Source organism: Sander vitreus, chromosome 4, assembly GCF_031162955.1.
Source record: "Sander vitreus isolate 19-12246 chromosome 4, sanVit1, whole genome shotgun sequence".
Taxonomy (NCBI): domain Eukaryota; kingdom Metazoa; phylum Chordata; class Actinopteri; order Perciformes; family Percidae; genus Sander; species Sander vitreus.
This window is the reverse complement of record NC_135858.1, coordinates 24,316,746-24,340,916: the sequence shown is the minus strand read 5'-3', so window position 1 is coordinate 24,340,916 and position 24,171 is coordinate 24,316,746. Positions and strand designations below refer to the sequence as shown.

The following is a 24,171-nucleotide window of genomic DNA, read 5'->3' as shown; positions in this document are numbered from 1 at the left end:
AGTTAAACAGCACCATAAGCTACACCCTCCAAAATAATCATAAAGTTGAATCATTCCACACATCTCAAACCGTTTTAAAAAAAAAAAAAAAAAAAACTGACCATTTACCTTTATGAATATAGGATTTCTAGAAGAACTGTTGTAGACTGAATTCGTTTTAGCTACGTGTAATTGCTAGCCTAACTAATAAACTGGCATCTGAGTGTATCTGGTGAAAATATATTTAAAAAACACAATATATTTCAAACCTATTTAATTTCTTTAATCTATTAAGAATTTCCTCCCTGCAGTAAACCCTTATTTGATCTAACATTTATTCCTCTGAAGAAGAAAAAACAAACATCATCCAGTGTGTTAGCTTAGCTTACTTTTGCTACCTTTACCTAGTATGTACAAAAAAAAAGGCACTATTTATAAAATCTCCTGGCAAGGAGACACCGGGCTAATTTGACAAGGCAGACAAAATGAGTAGCCAAGTGTTCAACTGTCTCTGGTTAAAGATATCTAGTCAGATTTGGATTAAAACATCTCTCAAATTTAAGCTAAAGGATGAAAGAAAGATGTAACAGTAGCCGGAGATGAAGACTCCAAATATTCATGAAGGGGCTGTAATTTTCTTTCTTGGAAAACATGGTTTTGTAGTAATATGCAAGAATATAAATGTTTATATGTTCTTGCACTCCACCTCACTCGCTCCTCACCAAAATGGCCGCCGGTCTGGTCTGGATGGTCTCGAGTCGTTCCATCCCTCCCTCGGTTGTTTATGGTTGCTAAGCAACTTCAAAACGCCGTGTGGAAGAAGAGCAGAATGGCAGGAGACCTACAACTATAGCGTACCTGACGAGGACAATCTACTTTCAAGTAGACAAGTAGAATTTCAATCTACTATGAGTATTTTCGTACCTTGTGTTTGAAACTTTCCGATCGTCAGCTTTTGTCACAGGACTTAAATCGGGATGTGAACTTTAGCCGCTAACGTTAGTCGGCACTGCAGAGCTTGCTTGATTGTCTGCTGCAACTCAGCTTTATAGACATGATGTAGCTATTTAAGCAGCATTTAACATTGTCCTTGCTTTTAACTGTTATCTACTGTACAAGCTAACTGGTGTGGAGTGAATGTTGAGACATGGGGTCAGAGTCAGTGAAGGTGGTGGTCAGGTGCAGGCCCCTGAATGACAGGGAGAAGGCACTGGGCTCTAAGATGGTGCTATCAATGGACCTGCACCGCTGCCAGTGCTTCCTAGTGAAAACTGGGGCAGTGGATGAGCCGCCCAAACAGTTCACCTTTGATGGGACCTACTTCATTGATCAAACCACTGAGCAGATGTACAACGAGATTGCCTATCCTTTGGTTGAGGTAAACTGTTTGTTTTGTTTACAGTGACAATGTACAACAACAGTCTTGAGATCCAGGCATTACAAAAAATAGCACACTGGTCAGTGGACACCCTCAGTCCAACAACAGTAGCCTATATCTTATTGCTAATGACTGCAGACCTCATTATTTATTTAACAGTCTACTGTCAGTCACTTACAAAGGTCAGCAGAGTGTTGATCCTTTTAAGAAGCCTCATGCAAAAGGTCATTTATGTGCCATTTTTTACAGGGTGTCACTGAGGGATACAATGGCACAATCTTTGCCTATGGACAAACTGGAAGTGGAAAGTCTTTCACCATGCAGGGAGTACACGATCCTGCAGCCCAGAGGGGGGTCATTCCACGAGCATTTGAGCACATCTTTGAGAGTATTCAGGTAGGTTGGGCAAACTGTTATTAATTGGTGCAACATGTCCCACTTATGAATTTGGGTGATTTCACGCAAAAAGTCTTCCCCATTCCAGTGTGTAGCTATAACTTGTTTTTTTCTGTAGGGGCAATATGCATACTTGCTTCAGTCTGATGCTTCTAGTCTCTGCCCAGGCTTGTCTTAACTTTGTGTGTTCAGAGAGAATAATTTTATGTTTGTGTCTATGTGCAAGCTAGTGTGCAGAACATACAAAATTCCTGGTGAGGGCCTCCTACTTGGAGATTTACAATGAAGAAATCCGAGACCTTTTGGGAAATGACACTAAACAGAGATTGGAGGTAAGTCTCGTCTTGAAGCACTGTGTTGTTGCAATAAACAAACCAGGCTACACTGTGTAACTTTAGAAGCCAGAATGATTATTGTTTTTTTTTCTAAGTACAGTCATTATGGAACTTGTTGCTCAGACTATTCTCTCACAGTGAGCACCGTGCTTATGTTTTGTGCACATGGTTGGCATGGTGACTCAAAAGCACAGTAGTTACAGTGATTCCTTGAAAGGTCAAGGTGTTTGAACAAGGTGACAGATTTGAATTGTGTGTGTGTTTTTGTGTGGTTGATGAATGCTTAGCTGAAAGAGCATCCAGAGCGTGGGGTGTATGTGCGGGACCTCTCCATGCACACTGTGCACAGTGTGGGGGAGTGCGAGAGAATTGTAGAGCGAGGCTGGGGGAACCGGGCAGTGGGCTACACGCTGATGAACAAGGACTCCTCCCGCTCACACTCCATCTTCACCATCCATTTGGAGATCTGCAACACAGGTGAACACACAATGATACAATACTTGTAACATGTTGAGACATATCTACAATAATGTGTCATAGAGGTATTTTTTATTTTTTTTTGCATAAACTTGTGCTTGTAGGGACAAGTGATCCTATCACATCTCGTAACATCACCAGCTGCTCAACATCTAAGAGTTTGTCTACCTTCTGATGTCGTCAAGCTGTTATGCTTAGGCTTTCAAGATATTTTTATCCTAGCGTGCCATTGTTCTATTTTGAGCACCCACTTTCCACTGAACTTAAATTTTCAATGAATGTTCAGTCTGTTCGTAATATGTTGCTTTCAAAAAATGTACACAATGAAAGACAAAACCATTTAAAATAATTGTATAGATTGAATATTAGCAAGGTAGCTAACATGTTTGTGAACAAAAAACACAATGTGCCTCATGGCCCTAATTGCATCCTGCTTTATTTGCCACTTTGGGTGGAGAAATTGCCAATGGATTTTTCCATTTCCAATTTAAATGCAAAGTGCAAAAAGGCTAAACAATATACTAGTCAACTCAGGTCTTTTTTATTTATAGAGCACATTCAAAAGCAACATAAGTGCTTTTGCAGAGAGATGACAATTCTAAACAAACCACAAAAAGAATTATGAAATCCAAAAAATTAATAACTGCATGAACATCGATCATAATAAAAGGAGTGTGACTAGTTATGTCTGTAAAAAGTCGTAGTGACTCCCTTTGTCACCCCACGTTCATCAGATGCAGCTGGCCAGGATCATCTACGAGCAGGTAAACTCAACCTTGTTGACCTGGCAGGAAGCGAGCGTCAGTCGAAAACCGGTGCTACAGGTGAGCGACTCCGTGAGGCCACCAAGATCAACCTCTCCCTCTCGGCCCTGGGTAACGTCATCTCTGCCCTGGTGGACGGACGCTCCAAACACATCCCCTACCGGGACTCCAAGCTGACCAGACTGCTGCAGGACTCTCTGGGAGGAAACATGCGCACCTTGATGATCGCCTGTCTTTCCCCCGCCGACAACAACTATGAGGAAAGCCTAAGCACAATGCGCTATGCCAACCGGGCCAAGAGCATCCAGAACAGGCCTCGTATCAATGAGGACCCAAAGGATGCTCTGCTCCGAGAGTATCAGGAGGAGATCAAGAAGTTGCGGACCCTCATCTCAGGCCAGCTGAGCACTGCTAACCTTTCGTGTATGTGCTATATTTTGTGACTAGCCTTTTAAAATAAGGGAAACAACATTTTTAGTTGAAAATTGTCTAATGGTTTAAATGCCGATTTTGAGAGATGTTTCATTTGCATTTGCTTCTTTGTGTAATGATTTGTATTACGTATCTTCCTACGTGCCTGTTGTTTATAATGCAGCTCTGCTGGCTGGTCAGTTGTCTGAGGCATCTCCTGCTGTTCCTTCGAGGCCACCATCCAGCACCACAGAAGCAGAGAAGGAGAAGATTAAAGAGGCAACTAGAGGCTGTTCCCACACCAATATATCACTTCACATCTCTACATGCTTTGTCTAAGAACCAGGTTGATTTATAGGACTGTATTCTGCTCTCGCCACAGGAGTACGAAGAGAGGCTGGCCAAGTTGCAGGCTGAGTACAATGCAGAGCAGGAATCTAAAGCAAAGCTGCAGGAGGACATCACTGCCCTGCGTTCCTCCTATGAATCCAAGCTGTCTAATCTGGAAAAGGCTCGAGCCAGCAGGGGGAGCTCTGTCCCAAAGAATGATAACAGAAAATCATCTGGCGCCAACAAAGAACCATGTAACTAGTTTATAAATTTGTTCTGTTAGTCTGTTAAAAAGCACTAGTAAATCGACACTTCTGACAAAGTTTGAACAAAAACAAACACAACTTGAACACAAGCAAAGTTGTTGTGTATTATTGCATTGTTTACCAAGAGTTCTTGTTATTGTGTCCAACCCCTGTATACTGACACTGCTTTGGATTGTCTTGCTTGTTGCATCAGTGAGCTCTAGCTGTATGATGACAGAGCTTGCTGAGGAAGAGCTCAGCAACAACACTGATCCCATGTGCCACATTAAATCTGGAGAAACTTCCCTGACCAAGGTACTGTTCACTAGCACCTTCCACCATTACCACTAAACATGTTATAGTTCCTAAACGTGGTATCAGCCACTTCAGAAAACAACTGCTTGCATGAAAATGCAATTATGGAGTATTAGAAACTTATCGGGTTTTGTTTCCTTGTGTAGGTGAGCCAGCCTGATGAACCTGGTGCTGCAATCGGTGCCCTAAAAGGTCCAGATGGAGACGGGCTCATTGACTCGCCTGACATCACTGCAGGGCCTCTGGACCAGCAACACGTCCTGGAAAGGTTTGTGACTAAGGCTGCACAATATATTGTTTTGTTCTCGTCATCGCGATATCAACTGCTGCAATAAACACATCGCGAAAGGCTGCGACATATCGCGAAAGATTTTTTGTGTTAGTTGAAAGAGAATATCAGTAGACAACTACACTTTAACACACTTTTTTTTTTTAGGGGTGCCTTTTATATTCAATTCAATGTATTCAATAAAATGAAAGGAAATAATTTCCTTTCATTTGTTCTAAATTCAACAAGCAATTTGTTGTATTTTAGCAGAATACTGAAAGCAGCAGAACTGAGTATACTTAATATCTTTTTATTTATCGCAAGTTATATCTTTATCGCGATATTCAACGTTATCGCATATTTTCCTCATATTGTGCAGCCCTATTTGTGAGCACACATTTTTACCAACCATCAGCACTGCTTGCACTTTATGAAAAGGTCTTGCCAACAACTTCTTGTGAACACACTGATTGAAGATAATATTTTAGCTATGAATCAACTAGGGCAATATATCAGCCGATATTACCTCATTGAAGATATATTGTTATCCATGTCTATACTATGCTATATAAATAAAGTTGCCTGTATTGGCAAATAAGTTACAAAATTGCAGTACAGAAATGCCAAAAAAGGTTTGAAGCAGTCTCACATTGCCAGACCTATCTCCACAGCGCTGCGGAGTAAGGTCTGGCTCCTCCACACAAACACTCCTGCATAGGAGACAAAATACAGTCAGGGGTTGTTTGCATTTCTTTAAACCAATCACAACCGCCTTGGGCGGGGCTAAGCTCTGGACCCCAGCTCTGCAAAATGATCTCGGGAAGGAACTTGTTTAGGTTTAACATTTGCACCCCGCAAAAGAAAACGCCACAATATTAAGCTGGATACATGGTTAAATGTAATGGGCTCTTACCAGTGTATCGCTGTGTGTATTTTGTCCATAGCAAATCCCCGCCAATAGGTCCCAAAACGTCCCAGTTAGATAGTAAATGTCGTAAACACATTCTTTGTAAATATTTGCATGTAGTGTTGCTCAGAGGTTATGGTTAATTTTTCTGGATGCGACCGGAGTTTAAAGTAAACGCAAAGAATTTGGAACGTGAGGGACATCCGGCGGAACTTCTGGCGGCGCCGGAACTATCCGATAAATGAACCGTCGTCGATCCAGACTAGGTTAGAAGTAATCTAGAAACAGTGTCACCATTACATAGTTTGTCCACCAGAGAGCAAGTTTAAAACATCCTGCTCTGTGCATGCCCTTCGTATGTGTCTATAACAATTTAACCAATAAAAGGAAGAGATCTGTATCAAGATTGTTTGTTCATGTTACACGTATGTGTTTTTGTTAAAATTACTATAGGATTTTTACTCTTAATATTGATATCAGTTTCGGACTCAAAAACCCTTATCTTATCCCATTCATCCATCTCTCCCCAGACTGCAGCAGCTGGAACAGGAGGTGGTAGGGGGAGAGCAGGCCAGGAACAAAGAGTTACAGCAGAGACAGAGGCAGAGGAAGAACCTTGCTGACCAGAGAGTCCAGCTTATCTGCACTTTGTCAGAGAACAGCGAGGACAGTGAAAATGTGCTGTTGAATGTCTACAACTCCATCCAAGAAGAGGTCCATGCCAAAAGCCAAATGCTGGACAAGGTCCAGGGCAAGGTGGGTCACAGCGGCTGTAGGTCAAATGTAAAAGGTTCTATGGGACACGCGATAGGTTTGGAGCAATGTCCAACAATTGGGTTCAGGGTGTGCAGTACAAAATACCACATACATTAGTGTTTACTTTTAGCACCAACCAAACATTTTGCAATCTTAGCACTAAATGATGCTGGATAGTGTGAAATCAAATTTGCAGAGTCTCTAAGCTTTCAGTGTTGAATTATGTGCTCTGCCATTCAACCGTGAAACCACATCAACCTGTTGTGACAGCTGAAAGCAGCCAAACTGGAGATCCGTGACCTGCAGGCAGAGTTCGAGGTGGAAAGAGATGACTACCTGGCAACAATCCGGCGGCAGGAGAAGGATCGCCAGTTACTGCACAGCCTCCTGGAGCGTATGGTGTCCCTGGTGCGCCGTGACTGCAACTACAGCAACCTGGACCGCTTGAAGAAAGAATCTGTCTGGGACGAGGACAGCGCCAGCTGGAGGCTGCCGGACGTGATGGTGCAGAAAACAACACTGCCTTCAGGTGCAAAGTGCGAAGAGGGCATTTAGAAAATAGACTAGAAGTTATCTGTTTTTAATGATGATATAAGTTGTGAGACTGTAAATCCCATGTGTTTTGCAGATTCTTTCCCTTAAATATCTTGCTTTATTTCTCTCTCATAGCTGTGGCTCCGAAACTTTCAGCTGGCAGAGGTTCAGCTGCTGATACTGGAGAGCCAATCATGGTGGGTTCATGTTTTGATGTTCCATGCATGATCTTTTACTCACACAAACTGAAACACAGAGCCTTATCCCTCTGTGTGTCTTTAGCAGGTGGAGGAGGACAGGTACAAGGAGATGCTAGACCGTAGTGACAGTGAGAACATCGCCAGCAGCTACTTCAAGTCAAAGAGAGCGAGCCAACTGCTGGGATGTGAAGCTACCAAGGGACACAGTAAGACCAGGACCTACAGACTTCCCCCACTGACTCGAAATTTCAACTCTCATAAACACATAAATGCTAGAGGCTACAACTGAACCGACTTTCTGCAGCAGTTCCAATGCCAAACCAATTCACATTTAGGTGTTTATCTCTCTTATGTTTATCCCTCTTATGTTGGTTTTACCCATCTGATGGCGCTCTTCTCCCACAGGCATCTACTCTCCACCCCTGGTTAACGGGGCGGCCCACCTCACTGTGACTGGTTCCACCATGAACCCACCTGTCAGCTCAGACTCCGTCCTGCCACGCCCCTTCCGCCTGGAGTCGTTGGGTGTCCCAGTGTCTAATGGTAAGGTGAGGCGCAAAAAAAGCAAATCTCACATCCATAATGAGGGGATATGAAAAGACAGTTCCCATGCCCTGCAATACTTATACACATATCACTGTCATCTGTTTTTTAACCAAAAGATTGTATACACTGTGATTGATCACAGACGGTATATATAAAATTATTTAAATGGAATTTCTGATAACCCCTGCTAACCAGAAATGTATACAGCAGGCATGTTTTGTGGCGTTTACTTGGAGTCCAGTTGTCATGTGTTTTAAATCACATTTTGAATGTTTAAAGTACGGTCTATCTACTATAATATTTAACTTCTAATGTAATTTGCTTTTGCCCATTGTATTAACTTGTTTCTTATCTAACATCTAAAATTCTGTCTGCTGAATAGAAATAAAATAAAATGAATTAATATATCCCAATGTATGGCTTGTTTCATTTCCTTAACAAAAAGCCATTTAAACGTGACATGTTTAGAGTGTAATGAACAGTAATAAGAAATAAGATCTTAGTAGACAACATGTCAGGCCGGTAGTGTCGCATCAAATGGATGGCTGTTGTCAAGGCAGCACTGTCGACCGGTAGTAGACGGTAATCTCATGTTACAGTACATGTGACATCTGGGGGTCAGCATCGTGAGTTTAGGTACGACTTTATAAAGATGAGATAACCCTAATTGATTCTTTAGGCAAAATGTGTTCATCTTGAAAAGTGCTTTTGATGCCAAAATCAAAAGGTTGCTTAGATTTATTTTAATAATGAATTATGTAAAAATAATCCTATGATGGAATCTCTATCTCTAGTGTCGAGTTACAGCAGATACAGAAAATACAGACACAGCAACATCTCAAATGCCGTTGTTGCATTAGTATCTCTACTGATAAACTCAATCCTTATGCAGCTCACTTTTCTGTCCGGGTATCTAATTTCTAAATTTGACTATGGCCTGATTTCTTCATCCATTGTTTAATATTACTTGACCGGCAGAGTGCCGTGTCAGTTTCACAATTTGACACCCTTTCTTTGCCTGTGCGCAGACATACTCGACACAGATACTGGCCCCATTAGGCGACCCCCTTGCCTTACTGATAGAAAACACTACGGAGAAGATAACTGTAATCGTCTCTCGCAATAATCAACCACACACTAATTCAAGACTGTTGCATAACGAATGCCCAGCCATTCAAATAAGTCAGTGGTAGGAATTAGAAGTCTTACATGCAAGGGTTATTAAGAAAACAGAGAAGGGAAAGCACTGGCCTGCTCACACGGAGGTAGGGGCTCAGGATAATTGGATAATGGACGAACAGCTGAGCAGGCTTTCTCGTTGCTCGAGTGGCGTGTAAGATGAGTAGTGTGACTGTCTTGATAGTCATTGTGTAAGTGGATTGTTGGATGAAGCAGAGACGTAAATCCACAGTGCATGTTTACAGTGATGATAGTTTGGCTGAATTAAAGGGCCTTTGCTTCTTTGTGTCACACTTACTCTGAAAAAGCAAACCATTATGTACAAGTTCAAGTTAATCACATTTCAAATCACAAGTCTACATGGACTGACGTAAGGTGTGATACTGTGTTTAAACGTGTGAGGATAATGATAACAATACACAATATATATAACATGCAGACTTTATTTTCACTGGTATTTATGGAAATGGAAGAGTGGGTACAAATAACACACTATATCACATTATCCTTGTTTTCCATTCTTGAACATTTCCGGTATTTAGACAATGAAGGCAGTCACATTGACACAGTTGGTCACACATTTTTAAAACCATCTAAACCATAAAATAGTAGAAACAAATCAAAAGCTATTGATACATCAGCATACTTTCCAACACTGATTTTCATGGGTTCTCCCCTTTGTCCCGCTCTGCCCCATATTGGTAATTTCTCCCGCGAATCTCCTGATTTCATAGTGATATACAAATCAAATGGGTGTTTTTCAGGTGTTGTGTGGGACATGTGTTGCCAGATTAGATTGGGAAAACAGTATAGTATCGTGGTACCTGTCAACCCAGTCTGGAGCATGGGTTGTCAAACCATCCTGCCTGACTGCGCTCGCTCAGCCTCTGCCCTCCACTGCGACACACTGTCCTGGACACACATACACACCTAACCCTTTGTGATGTAAATTTGGGATGCTGACTTTTTTTTTTTCACTGTGAACTATGAATTTAAGACTAATTAAAGTAACATCCTTGTATGTATTCCTTTTCATCTGTGGTGTATGAAGGCGTTGAGGGTAAGCCATTTGCCGATACCCCATAAACCTTGCCTTTTTTCACAGCCTAATGTTGGTAGGTATGCATCACATCTCAATGATAATGTACTGCTGATTGCTACTCAAGCTTAGAAAACACTGAAAAATCTACCCAAAACACTTTTGAAGTTCTTCTTCTTTGAGGCTTTGCTCCAAGAAATGTATTCAACAATCCACTTATAGGCACATCTGTGAGTTATGAAACAATCAGTAATGTAACAATTCTGTTGATTTGAGTTGATGTTTCCTTTAAGTAGAATTACAGTGGAGCAGCATGTTATGCACAATATAATGAAGAAGGAACGAGATTAACGGAAAGCCACACTATCAGTATCTAAAATGTTATTTTTGTGCATTGGAGTAAGTCCAGTCCCCTGTATTAAAACCTATATTAAAAGTGCTGGTCTGGCCCTTTAAATTTGTCCTCCTCTCTTCATCCTCTTCTGCTTTAGTTTGCCAAGGTGCCAAGTTCCCACTTAATGCTTTAACTCTCTTTAAGAGGATGGTACTCTGGCAGGCAGACTGCTGTTTACCTGCTTTAGTCTTTGAGCAGTCCAAGCTTTCGGAGTGCTTCTTTTCGATCTGCTCCCATCCCAGGCACCACCATCACCGTATATCCCACTGAGTTTGCGGGTTTGCGGGGTACAGGCTGACAGTTTCCACCATTTCTGTGGTTGTCCAGGGTAGCAGAGCGCTCCAGACCAGTTGCCTTCAATCCACTGGATTGAGACGGATGTGATACAGACACATGCTGTTGGTCACATCTGGAGTAGTGATGGAAACTGGCACTGTTCTGCAGAGGCTTGTTTTTGGGCTCTGTGGGCACTTTAGAATGACAAAACAATGGGCTTCTGGATGGATTAACATTAGATGGACCTCTTGTAGATCTGTTGTGTGTCTGGTCCAGAGAAGAGTGAGATTTAGGGGGAGACAGCACGGCTACTGTCTCAACATCTGGATGTTGGTCTTTGAGGAGACCCAGCTTCTGCAAAGCTTCCAGTCTCACGACCTGGGGATCTGTTGCATTCTTCACATTGTGTGAAGAGTCTGAGGTTATGGATGCTTCATTTTGTGTTTTCACAGATATGTTGGCAGGAATCTTTTTTGGTTTGGGGGCCACAACCAGAGGACCTGTCTTAGACTTAAAAGCCTCTGGGTGGGAGCTGTCATATTTTAGCAGATTTCTGAGTTTTGGGCCTTCCACTGTGACAGGAAGGTGCTTGTCCAACTCTATAGTATGATCAATTGTGGGACATAGAGGCGTTTTCTTTGTGGAGGCACTTCTTCGCAAATGAACAAGTGCCTCATAGGACAGAGGACCTCTGGGTAAACCTTCAGCTGTCTTAACTGAGTAGTCCCTGGGTTTGGTGGGAGGAGGTATCACAACATTAACCTCTAATGGTGCTTGGGGAGCGACAGGTTTCTGGTTGTTTGTGTGATCGGGTTTGTTGCTTGAAGGAGTGAAGTGAGGCTTAGAGCTGATGTTTTTGTCTGGAGGGAAACTCGACTTTGCATTGGGTACAGAACATGGAGAGCTGCTTGCCAGAACAAAAGGTGTAGGAACCAGGTAGCTCAGCATGAGTTTGTTGTCAACATTTCCCTTTTTGTGTTCCACAGAGGCATGTTTCTGTGAACCTGAAAAACAAACGATTAGAACATTAGAAAGTATTTTATTCATTAATGTTAATTCTGCATCTGTGCCTAGAGATGAACTCACTGTTGAGCTTGCTTTTGCTCATGGAGGCTGACAGGTCAGCCCGTTTGGTAGCAAGGTTGCCAGGGCTGGGCAGTTGGTCAGGTTCGTCATTGGACAGTCCACTATCTTCCTCAGTATCCAAAGACTCAATAGTCTCCTCCAAAAACATGAGACAGGCCTTCTCTTCAGCAGACAGGTGCTCCAGACTATCATCACTCTGTAATAAATAAAAGAATGGCTTTCCTTTTAAAATCAATTCCAGATCCCAAAGGTGTCATACACTCTTAGAAATGAACAAAACAGAACAATTGACATCCCTTTTTATAGGAGAATGTTTAAGGCCTTAAACTGTTCACTTCTAAATACAAAATTATGAAACCAGATGCATCCCTAGGCTTTTATGTTTCAGCTCAGTTACCTACATGGTTTTGTCTTGATATTTCCTGTTGTTTTGTATAATGAGTCGTAGTAGAACTAATACATTTCTGAGATTCAAGAGGGTAAGGTCAGTAACTTACAAAGGCAGAATTGGCGCTGACAACGCTGTCGCAGCTGCCAGCACTGTCCATGCCAGTCATCGTCTCTAATCCAGTGCCACCTGGCCAGGTATCGCTTTTTGGCATCTTAGTGCCCTAGTGTATCCAAGATTAGTGGCACAGATTGTTGTGTTTCACTCTGTGAAAAGGAAATACATTAAAATGGTTACTTTACAAGCTTTAATCAAAAGTAGATTTCTATTTAATGGACCATACTAGTTTGCCTATTTTAACCACATTCTTTTATACTTTGTCTTTATTGACCATTTTCCCACAGGTTTTTAGGTCTATCTTCCAAACAGTCGTTGGTTTGCTTGCATTTTTGTACAGTATGAAATTTATCCCTAAAGGACCACATTGGGAATTTTCTTTAAAATACTTCCATACTGCAGTCTCTTGCAGTAGTCTAACATTATATCCCTTGCGATATTTGTATGCTAACTTTACACTTGCTTTAGTTCTGACATTATGCAGCAATTGCTAATTAGCATAAAAGGGTATCTAGTTAACAAATAGCACACTGGTGTGATGCCATGGAGGCTCAATAGACATTTTTTTATTATTATTTAGTAATAGTCAATGTGCTTGAAAAAACAGTAAAATAAAGTTTTAAGAGTATATCTGACACATGGACTTCAATGAGAGATCTAACATCTACAGTATGTACACTGGACTTAACCAATAAGTTGGTTCTTGTTATTAAGAAATTACCAGATTCCAACAATGTCCAGACCACTAATGAACAGTAAGGATGAAGAACACAGAGGCTCACCCTCAATACTGGTAGTCTGTATTGAGGTTTTGCAGCAAAAATATGCTTGGTACTCATCATGCCAGATGTCCAGGAAAAAAGACAAAACACATTCTGCAGGGCTCAACATGCACTTATTGACCAACAAAACACAGATCAGAGTTTGACAAATTGTTGCATTACAGCAGACCACAAGATTCAGTGACATTCAGTATGTTTCTCTCTGGATTGTCTGTCAAAGCATCAACCACATTTCTTAATTCCAGAGCATTAACCACATGTGCTGTAACTACCATAGGACAATATTTTAGCTGTAAAATAATTTAGACTTCCTTTATAATAATGGGCAGTAAAATGTGCACAGACACTGATCAACAACACATGACTTGGAGCCAATCTAAATGTACGCAGACATGGAGAGGATGGAAAATAAAACAGCAATCAGCACCACAGGGGACTGGACAGCTCCAGCTCCAGCTGATCTGTTTTTACTATTGGCTCAGGACTAAATATACACCCAGTCAAACATGTAAGGATAACCTGGTGTTATATCAACCCAGGATTTAAATTAGTACTGGGTTATTTTAATGTTATTAGCTTATACTGTAACATGGCATATATTGTGTGATTCTGTGCCTTAATAGCACATTTATAACATCTTAGCATGACTTGGACAAGAGTGCACAATTTTGACTTCATACATTGATATTAAATAACAAATGTATCCAGTGGTAGGCAGAGCATTCTTGTACGCATTGCAGGAGCTCTAGGGATAGTATCGTAAAATAATGTAAGAAATATTGTGAGAGAATTCAAAAAAGTTAAAAAAAAAAAATATTTCAAGCGAGTTAAAAGTGTTCCTAAATTCCTAAAGAAGCCCTTTGTGGCCTCTGTACAATCAATCTATCTACAATGCTTCTAGATAGGCAATACATTATTTGGTAAGTTTTGTTTTAGTAAAAAGTAAGAATTTCTTTGCTCAGTTTTAGGCAGTTTCAGAAAACTATTGTCATGCATTGAAGTGTTAGTGGTCAAACCCCAACAGAACAGCAACCATATTAATGCAAGACAAGAAAAAGAAATAAGTACACTGTTATTTTCACATCCATATTTTCTTAGTCTTCTTCTAGGCCTGTAGCTTGTGAAGGCAACTTTTGTTTTTAGCTCTAAAAAGCTACCAACTAGTTTTCAAAACAATCCATGCTTACAACTGCATTACTGTGCAAGTGTAATGTAAATTTTGAGAAAAACAAAACCGATTAAAGGTGACTAAATGTTAACTAAAAGATCATCTAATTTTAGTCTTTACGAAAAATTACGAGTGGCTGCCTGGAAGTCCATCTTAAAGAGTACAGTATATTTGGCAAATGGTTCAGTATGATGTAAAGCATAGTCTAGTAGTTAATTGGCGAAAAACCACAGCAATGGTCCTTTTTTAGAAGCTGCATGTGTTTAGATATACGAGTAATGTTTGAGCAATTTAGAATCAATCGGTCATTTCTGTTGACTGGACAGACTACTGACAGGGTATCATAGTTTAGTATGTTTCTGACAGATATCTAACTAGTCCTCTAACTGCATGTGACTCAGATTACAGCACACATGCCACTCCTAATCTTCCTCAACCGGATCAGTTTCAGAGGGAGTGGGGGGCAGCAGCAATGATCCCCTGAAAGCCATATGATATCCATTTTGACCCTTTTGTCTTACTGCAACATTATTAATGTGGGTGTATGTTCGCCCACAGAAATTATCATTAGTTTTACATGGTGAGATACAAAGAGATATGTAAATGGTGATACAATGATTATGGATTAGTCTTCTCCTGGGGATGCTAAAATGTTGGCACTATTCTGGCAATGTGAGACACTTTTTACTGTAAATGACCATTCAAAATTGTTGGTTGTTTAATTTGAGCGTGCAATTTCTACCAGAACAAACACATTTTAGAAAATAAATACATTTTCCTTTCCCCCTATATAAAGCTGGACATTTGGTATAAAGGAACCTCTGTCTGATCCTAGTGAAAAGAAATTCACATTTGGATAAGTTTCAACACCTGAGAAGGAAGGGCTGCTAGATGGACCAATCGAGGCACAAAAGCACTCCTGTTCACTGTTCATGCTTTGCCATGTCATCCCATCCCTGTAAAAACAATTGAAGTCCCTATTGCCAGGCTAATATGTAAATGTCCCCATATCCTGCTACATGCATGTCAGGATATGACTCTGAGATAACATGTATTGTGTTAACCTGACACAATCTGGGTTGATCACATGCAAATAATATCGATAGAGTCTTTTAAACTTTAAAAGCTATTCATTTTTGGTAATCAAATTGACCTTCCCTAAGTATTAAGTATTACAGTATATAGTCCTGTGCTGTTAAGTGTGTAGTGTGACCTGGGTTTTTTCCCTTGTCATACAAAAACCTCAGATTGACTTTAGTCAGTCATTAACCCCTGTTTCCAGTGAAAGCACATGGATGAAAACATATCACAATGTTATCTCTGTATATAGATACACCTATCAGCACAGCAACCTCCACAAAAGACCATAAATGTAAGTGTGTGTCTGTGAAACTCCTTGGAACATTAGCTCTGCTCCAATAACACAGTTGCAGTTGCAGTTTTTTTTATTGTGGCTGTAAAAGACCAACTGACCAAGCTGGTATTATCCTTAATGCATTTTTTAAGGGGATTGTACAGCTGGTTCAAATAATCCCTAATTTTAGTTTAAATTTATTTTAACCCTGACGGGTCTTCTAGCCTCTGTCTTCAGATTCAGGTTTAAAGTAGATTGGGCTCCCTGTCCTTTTGTGACAAAGATTATCTTCCCCAAAAGTTGTCTTTTACAAAATATGCAAAACATCCATTTAAACTAGATTATATAAAGAGGTGTTTGAACTAACTTTAAGTAGATTAAACTGACCACAAACTGGAAATAACATTCATTGAGCACATACCTGTTTGAATCACCGTTCATTAGTCTTTAGTTATCCATCTTCTGCTTATTGTCCAAGTGAAGTGAGCCGCCGGCTCCGTGTTACCTGAGGGACTTTGTACCCTACGCTTTTAGCCAATCAGAGAGCAGCATTCTCCTTAAGACACACAAGCCTTTGTTGTCCTACAATTGCAGTAATCTGCTAATCACTATCTCCTGTTTGCAACTCTCTCTGCTAACCGCGTGAGAAGTACTCGTTATTCAAAAAGTAAGTCGTTACTATACTGTAAAAGGAAATGTAAGCGGTCCTTTCGTTGCATAAACGTCATTTGAGATAGTTACTATAGTAACCCTTGTTGGATAGTTAAACGACGTGGTGTAGTGAAGTCATCTTTGCGACAACACACAATCTTAAAAAAAAAAAGTAGTACATCTTTGACATTATTGTTTTGTATTTTAATTTATCCTGTAAGTAATGATTTTCATTATCGATTGGTCTGCCGATTAGTTGTCTCAATAAATCAATGAAACTCCAGAAAATTGTCAATCTACAAATTGTTTTGCAAAATGAATGAGTGGCTTGTTTTCTCCAAACATTAATTAAATGACAATGGATTATCAAAACTGCTTATTTCTGTTGATCAACAAAACAATGAATTGGCCAATACTCGTGATCAATAATGAATGATTTATGCCAAGAGTTTGATTGATGACATGTCAGCTTGTATCATTATACTGTATACCAGCGGTGGAATAAGTGTTCAGATTCTTCACATAAGTAAAAGTACTAATACCAAACTGTGAATACTCTCCAGCTGATACAAGAGGGTTTATAAATAGTTTATTGCAATCAATCAGTTTTATTTGTCACATGAGCTGGTATGAGGTAAAATCCAGGTGAAATGTTAGCCCATCTGCTCCTGAAGAAGTAGGAGAGTTTCAACGTATGAAAATTGTAATCTGAAAAGTAACTAAAGCTGTCAGACAAATGTAGTGGAGTAAAAAGTACAATTTTTGCCTCTGAGATGTAGTGGATTAGAAGTATAACGTTGCATTAAATGGAAATACTTAAGTAAAGTACAGTTGCCTCTAATTTATACTTAAGTACAATACTTGAGTAAATGTACTTGGTTACATGTTACTATTACTGTCTACTATAACATAGTTTGTATAAATTTGGTAAACTGCTAAAATCTCACCACCAGCTAAAATACTTTTCCAAGCTGCAAGCTGGCAAGACAGGATGTTTCTAGGCAGACGTGTACAAAAATGTGTAATTAATCACAATGATGGCTCCATCTCCACCTGTGGTTTTTCCTGTCAACATGTATGCCATCAAAGACGTCTGAAGGAAACAAATAAAAATCCAAGTGAGGCGTGGGAAAAGGTCCACACGGCTTTATCGAACTTTTTTTTTTTTAAAAGCCCATCCTCATAGACACAAACTTTATTAGGCCTAAAATCTAACTGCAAATGATACGTGCAATGTAACTTTATCTTTCACATAGCCTCTTTGACCAACAGTAGCAGCTATCACTGCTGCTACAAACAGCTGAACAAATCTCAGATCCTATTAAGAAAGGGTAGATTTTCCTTAAAATAACATGTAGGTAGTGTAATCCCACTACGATGGCACAGGATCAGTGTTGTGTAGCCAACAGGGTTTATTTCCAGTGGCCATGGATTGGCAACCGGAGCTATAAATAGATGGGTGGTGTGGGGACAATTATTATTACAATTATAAGAAAATAAGATGAACAGAATTGTAACAATCACTACCAACATGAAACATAAAAAAAAAAAATCTTAGTAAACTGAAGGGAAAAAAAGAATAGTTACCGGTAATACAAAACGACTCATCCACAACATTGGCTATAACTTTTAATTGTGACACAACACTGAAAAAAAAAAAATCAAGTAAATCCAGTTATTCTGTAGTGCTTTGTGTGCAACATTCATTGTTATTGTCCTTGAAGAGTCATGAGAACTTCGTAAATATAAAATACAATAAAGCCATTTCATAGTTTTATGCAAGCTAATACATATTCAATGTTAAAATAAACTACCTAATAAGTAACAAATGAAGGGTAGTAATTCACATTCAAATAAAGAAATGACATTTTAGCTATGCCTTTTGTTAATCTCTGAGTCTAAGACAAGACAAATCAACAAAAGAAAGAAACCCCAATCAAGTCGTTCACTGTCAAACTCTATTGCCATTTTTTGGCAACAACTCCGTACAAATATTGCCACCATATATATGTGAAGTAGAAATAATGGTTCTGCACAACATGAAGCCACAATAAACTGGGCTTTAAGGAAAAAAATAATCCCACAACTATCTTAATGACCAATGTAACATTTTTGAGCTGTGGTTCAACATAAACAAGTGTGTGCTTCATCCTTCTCGGCAGTGAGTATAGTATTAAAGGAATTAGCATAGAGATGATTTCTAACTTAAGCTGAAAATGTGAGAACATGCTCCAGTTGTGCAAAACATACAGTGAAACAGAATGGCGCTTTTTTTTTGGCCAACATGCACTACATATTAAACCAAAATCAACTTTAACTCATTGTTTTCAAACAACCTGACTAAAGACACTTTTGGACTGAAAAATTAAAATTGCAAAGGTAAATGGTTAATGCTGAATAAGCTTTCACAGCATTGCTGCTTAGCTAAACATAACGTATGGACTGTACCTAAACAGTACTGTAAATGCATTAAGTGAACAGGATGTATCTTATACGGCATGTCTTGCACTCACTCGTTTCAGATTTCTAGTCACTACACTCTCACCATAACTTGTGTTCTGAAATACAACGCTCAAAACACCTCATCCCGCTTAAAGTGTTGTTTTTAAATATGCAGCCTTATAAAACAAAAACACAATTTTTTTAAAGATTTTAGCATGATGACATTTGAAAATTACACACTAGAATTAAAAATTACACTCCTGAAAAACTGCCGTACCCATGAAGAAAAAACTAAGAGCTACAGATTGTTTTCAGCACCATTATTTCTTCCGTCAAATCTAAAATAAGATCACTGATAAACCATGTTGCAACATCAAAAAAAGCAGGGGGAAACATTTTTTAATTCCCACATAAGGAATTAGGTTAATTTGGATCACAATTTCTCACATACTGTATTTTAAAATGCATAACATCAATCTCATGGCCACCGCTCAGTAAATTCAAAGAGATGTCACGTATAAAAATGAATCCAGCTTAGCATTAACACAGCCCGACTGTGCTGTACTGAACAATTTGGACATCTACATGAACTTAATTATCCGTTTTTTAGTATTGGAAGAGAAATAAAAAAACATGCTACATAACCAACATGATGAATAACAGTCACTTTGTGTGCCGCGCTTAAGACAACAGTGAATAGGATCACATCGTAGTGCAAATAATTCTCAGCGGTCGTTTTAAACTTCTTCTAGAGCCAAATAGCAGGGTTTTAACAAGTATATGTTTAGTCAGTCACATAAATAATGGCTATTTGATGCATTTTCTAATTGACAACACATCAGCCACTATTTGGTTTGTTATCAATACAACCCAGCCATCGAGTTATCGAAAGAGAATAAGACAAATCCTAAGAATGGTTTGCATATTTTACTTGACCCAGTTAAACACATTTGGAACCATCCCTAACAGACTAAAATGACGGTTTGAAGACATCGGAGCGCTGCAGTAGCATTTCTGACTTTGAGAACTTTCAGCAGTTAGAAAGTAATACTGAACAGGTTAGAGGCTGCACACAGTGTCTGCAGATTCTCCATAGATGTTGCTGGACAATGTGAGGTAGAGGATCACACAAGCAGATTGACAGAATAGTTGTATTTGTGAGAGGGAGAAAAGACAAAACCGTGTTCACACTTCGCCAAAATTGGTGTGGCCTGTCTCCTTGGCATGCTCACGAGCTTCCTTTTGTCCCACCAGGCCTGTCTGGCACACCATGCAGCGCAATGCAAAACGGTTAACGTCAGTGAATTGCCGCTTGCGGCGAGCCTCATCTGCCAGCTCGAGGGCCTGTGCCAGGATTACGTCGTCAGTGGTTGAGAAGATAGTATGGGGCGGTGCGTCAGAGCCGGGCGTTTCTTTCTGCAGTGGGTCATAGTGGATGCCGTCGTAGATGAGCAGCACGCGTTTGTGGTAGCCAGCATCCTCTCCAAACCGATCCACTCGGACTGTCTGAGTGTCCACCACACAGATCTCACATTTGTAAAACTTGGACAGGATAGACACCTCGATGGCTCCCCCCCAGGTGTCGTCACGCCTTATCCAAGAGCAGTACTCCTCATTGGTCTTTCCTAGCACCGCTTCTGAGTAAGCTGCGGGATCACTTGACACAATCTGGGCGATGAGGCCTCGCATCTCAGGGGCACAAGCAGGGTCATACACACCGCCTTCCACCACATAATACACACTGGTGAAGAGGCAGGAGTTGTCAGCTGGGACCACTCGACGCGCCAGCATGGGTGAGGCTTCCAGGCGTGGTGCTTTAGTCACAGTGGGGTGATCCTGAGGAGGCTTTGGCTTGTTTTTTTCTTCCTCAACAATGAGTGTGTCTCCTGTAAAGGATGAAGCAACACAGCCTGGTCAGACTTTGGTAAGAAGAGATTGAGAGGGGCGGACAAAAAAGAAAAAAGAAATATCTATCTTGTTTACAGATATCCAGTTGTTAACTAAATGTTGAGTTGAAGGTCAGTACACCTAAACTTACATAATACAACATAAGTGTAATGACTGGATTAACATGTATGTCTTGAAAATGTGTCATTCAATAAAATAGTCATATAAATGTGTTAATTCATCTGCATATTTTGGATGTTTTGACAACATACCGGATTTGATGGGGTAGTCTTTGAGGTGAGCATCTCCATTTTTAAGATCAAGGCTGGAGGGTGGATAACCAACCATAATTTTCTGCACATCACAGGGGATACCAGTCAGCTCCTCCACCTTGCTCTTTAGCTCTTGCACACACGACTGATGAGTCAAGCCCTGCATTATGTGGCTCCCATTTTTGGTCTTACAGCGAAGCCGCAACATCCTAACTGAAAAACATGTGACAATATATCAGTAACACTGCAGTTATTTGGAATGAACTTTGCTCATTGCTGTCAAGACATTGTAATAGCTATCAAGAGGACACTTTGACGTATTGCACATGATAAAGAATAATAAATCAACTTTGTCAGTTTTTTTTTTTAAGACTATAAAAGCCTAACTGGAATATCAAAACATATTTATACCCAGGAATTATCGGATCCAATCGTTCTGCTCTTTCTGCTTCTAATGCTTAACAGTAATTATGTACCGTTCTCATTAAATTGTTTAAAATACATTTTAAGAACGGGGTAATCTTCAGTACAAACTGTACGCTATTTCTTCAGTTTGTTGTTAATTTTGGTGAGTCTTGAATGCAGCAAATTACACTTGCCATTCTAATGATGAAACTTAAAAAAAAAAGAAAAAAAGAAAAAAAGAAAAGAAAAGGCCTGTCAAGGAATTATATTGGTAAATAAAAATCACCCTTTTATTTAGAAATTAAAATAAATTGTCATTTCAAAAGTACATATAGGCTGTGTTGAAATGCTAATAATGGCTGATACAAATGAGCACAAAGTGTAGATGGTCTGTGTATGGTTTTAAGTATAGTTTTCTCGTATCTGTGGCACAACAGAAAACATTTTAGTTTTCCAAATACATTTTCAAAGTACTAGCTATTTCAAGAATAGTAATGCTACAGAAAGGTCAGACAATCAGTTACTGTTTACCAAAAGTTAACAGAAGAAGTGTATCATTTAAAATGACTGTAGATTTTCAAATATTAACCTCAATTGAGGAGTGACCTTTTCAAAGTGTGATTCATTCATCAATGCAAAAGTTTAAAATGTACAAAGAGTGTTAGTCACAAACTGGGGCCCACTCTAACGTTACATAAAATAAAATTAAGCAAGAACGAAGTAACGTTACCCACTCGACTCATAACCATTTGAAAGTCGAGTTGCCCCTCAGTAACGTTAGCTACATCATTGAGGGGGTTTAGGGACATTTAATCTTTTAAACATGATTTTACCCTTACATAAAATATGTAGCGTAATGTTCCCCAAGATGCTGTCTGCTCGAGTTGGTGATTAAATGGACTTCATCCACGTGTTTTTGTGGTGGTTATTTAACGTTAGCTCGCTTGCTAATTGCATTTGTTAGCCTAACTTACGAGTTAGCACAGCACAGCAAGAATCAGGATGTCGGATACATTATGCTAGCAGTTGTGTAACAACTGCTTTCTAAATGGAACCGAAATAACAATTAAAATGCTGATGAGCAGCAGCAGTAAAACACATGACAGCGACATTGCTTTGTTTTATTTTCTTTGTTCGGTAAGTTAACGTTGACGACTCAGTGAAAACTCAACAGCAAGACAAACAGATATTGGGCTAAGCTAGGAACTCCCTGCCAAGCAAGAAACATGCTGCATTATGCGGAGCCTCTTGTCATACAACGTTAACGCGACAATTAGCTGGCTAGCCAAAGCGTTTGTGGCATTTATCCTTAACATGTATGAAAGAAACATACTTGCCCCGATTCCGTTATAAACGGTACCTAACGTTAGCTATATCATGTATCATCTGCTAACGTTAGCATGCTAACTTGCACGTTAACTTTGCGTTAAGTGGACTGTTTTTCCAAGCGTTTTGCATCCAGGTAAACCTTGGTAAATTCTGTAACCTGCCAATTAGCTGTATAGCTATATATATGTATATAAAGTGACATGACAACGAGTGGTATGTTGCATTCTTACCTGCTGTTGACTGCAGCTCTAACGTTAGCTACCTCAAACAATAAACATTCAGCAGTGAGAGACTGATGTGTAAAACGTCTGTCTACGTCAGTCTACGTCGCTACGACGCAATGACGTTATCTGTCTGATAACCGTTCTCTTAAAAATACATCCATGCCAAAGAGTAGTAACGAGTTTCGCCCTTGTTACTTCTATACTCTTTGTCCATGCTGATAAGCCATAAAAGGAACCACGACTTGTAACCACCGTTCTGCTTGAAACCTGCTTGTAACCTGCTTGTAACGTACGATAAATCCAACAGGGAACATTCTAATGTTGGCAGAATGTGTTTTTCAAACTAACTGCTCATGGTGATCAAACAAATCCAAACAAAACAGTTGCAGGTCACACAGTTGACTTCAAAACGTATATCTCAGAATGGAGTGTAAAGAGGATATCTACTGTAAATTAGTTATACTTTTGTAAGTGGCAAGACGTATTGAAATATGTGAGAAATATGGTATATTTGACATATCCACTTTTTGACACACTTTTTTTTTTTAACATACAGAACAGAACCACAAACTGAACAAGAATAAAAACCCTCTCCCACCACTTTTATTCCAGAACTCATGCACCTGTTCACACTCCCAGAACATGTGCAGGAAGGTTCCAGTTTGTTCAGGTTGACAGAACATGCAGTAGGGAGTGGGAATGACTTTAGAGATGTATCTCTTCTGAGGAGTCCAATATGTCCTATGAATGACATGTGTTGAAGTGAATTTGCTGGTGATTTGGGTTCTTGGAACAATGGAAAATGTCCCAGACTGTCTCCCAATTAATTGCGTTCCCCTCAGGGCTCAGCTCTCGCTGACATACTATGATATACCGGTACTATACAATGACATTTTTACAACATTGTTTTGTAACATACTATACAGTGGGGCAAAAAAGTATTTAGTCAGCCACCAATTGTGCAAGTTCTCCCACTTAAAAAGATGAGAGGTTCTGTAATTTTCATCATAGGTACACTTCAACTATGAGAGACAAAATGAGAAAAAAAAAAAAATCCAGAAAATCACATTGTAGGATTTTTAATGAATTTATTTGCAAGTTATGGTGGAAAATAAGTATTTGGTCAATAACAGTTCATCTCAATACTTTGTTATATACCCTTTGTGGCAATGACAGAGGTCAAACGTTTTCTGTAAGTCTTCACAAGGTTTTCACACACTGTTGCTGGTATTTTGGCCCATTCCTCCATGCAGATCTACTCTAGAGCAGTGATGTTTTGGGGCTGTCGCTGGGCAACACGGACTTTCAACTCCCTCCAAAGATTTTCTATGGGGTTG

General features: G+C 39.7%; 3 protein-coding genes across 4 annotated transcripts; 1 reads left to right on the top strand and 2 right to left on the bottom strand.

Annotated features, from left to right (window-relative positions):
- Positions 1–808: 808 nt before the first annotated feature.
- On the top strand, positions 809–8,226 carry kif17 (kinesin family member 17). Of its 2 annotated transcripts, none has more exons than XM_078247512.1 (14): positions 809–1,357; positions 1,607–1,753; positions 1,984–2,085; positions 2,376–2,565; positions 3,300–3,752; positions 3,925–4,019; positions 4,123–4,324; positions 4,530–4,630; positions 4,777–4,898; positions 6,336–6,561; positions 6,832–7,090; positions 7,231–7,292; positions 7,381–7,501; positions 7,701–8,226. In XM_078247512.1, the coding sequence occupies exons 1-14, from the start codon at positions 1,127–1,129 to the stop codon at positions 7,889–7,891; spliced, it is 2,502 nt and encodes an 833-aa protein (XP_078103638.1). In that variant the 5' UTR covers positions 809–1,126; the 3' UTR covers positions 7,892–8,226. The 2 variants fall into 2 exon arrangements, with proteins under 2 accessions (XP_078103638.1, XP_078103637.1); XM_078247511.1 differs by having other exon boundaries at positions 7,378–7,501.
- Positions 8,227–9,532: 1,306 nt separating this feature from the next.
- LOC144516305 (specifically androgen-regulated gene protein) lies at positions 9,533–12,454 on the bottom strand. The gene is made up of 3 exons (XM_078247510.1): positions 12,313–12,454; positions 11,816–12,011; positions 9,533–11,733 (listed from the first exon to the last, which is right to left on the bottom strand). Exons 1-3 carry the CDS (start codon positions 12,415–12,417, stop codon positions 10,637–10,639), a joined length of 1,398 nt encoding a protein of 465 aa, XP_078103636.1. The 5' UTR covers positions 12,418–12,454; the 3' UTR covers positions 9,533–10,636.
- A 6,183-nt stretch (positions 12,455–18,637) lies between these two features.
- Positions 18,638–22,931, bottom strand: yod1 (YOD1 deubiquitinase). Its single transcript, XM_078249117.1, has 3 exons — positions 22,841–22,931; positions 20,877–21,089; positions 18,638–20,603 (listed from the first exon to the last, which is right to left on the bottom strand). Exons 2-3 carry the CDS (start codon positions 21,082–21,084, stop codon positions 19,903–19,905), a joined length of 909 nt encoding a protein of 302 aa, XP_078105243.1. The 5' UTR covers positions 21,085–21,089; positions 22,841–22,931; the 3' UTR covers positions 18,638–19,902.
- Between the last annotated feature and the right edge of the window lie 1,240 nt (positions 22,932–24,171).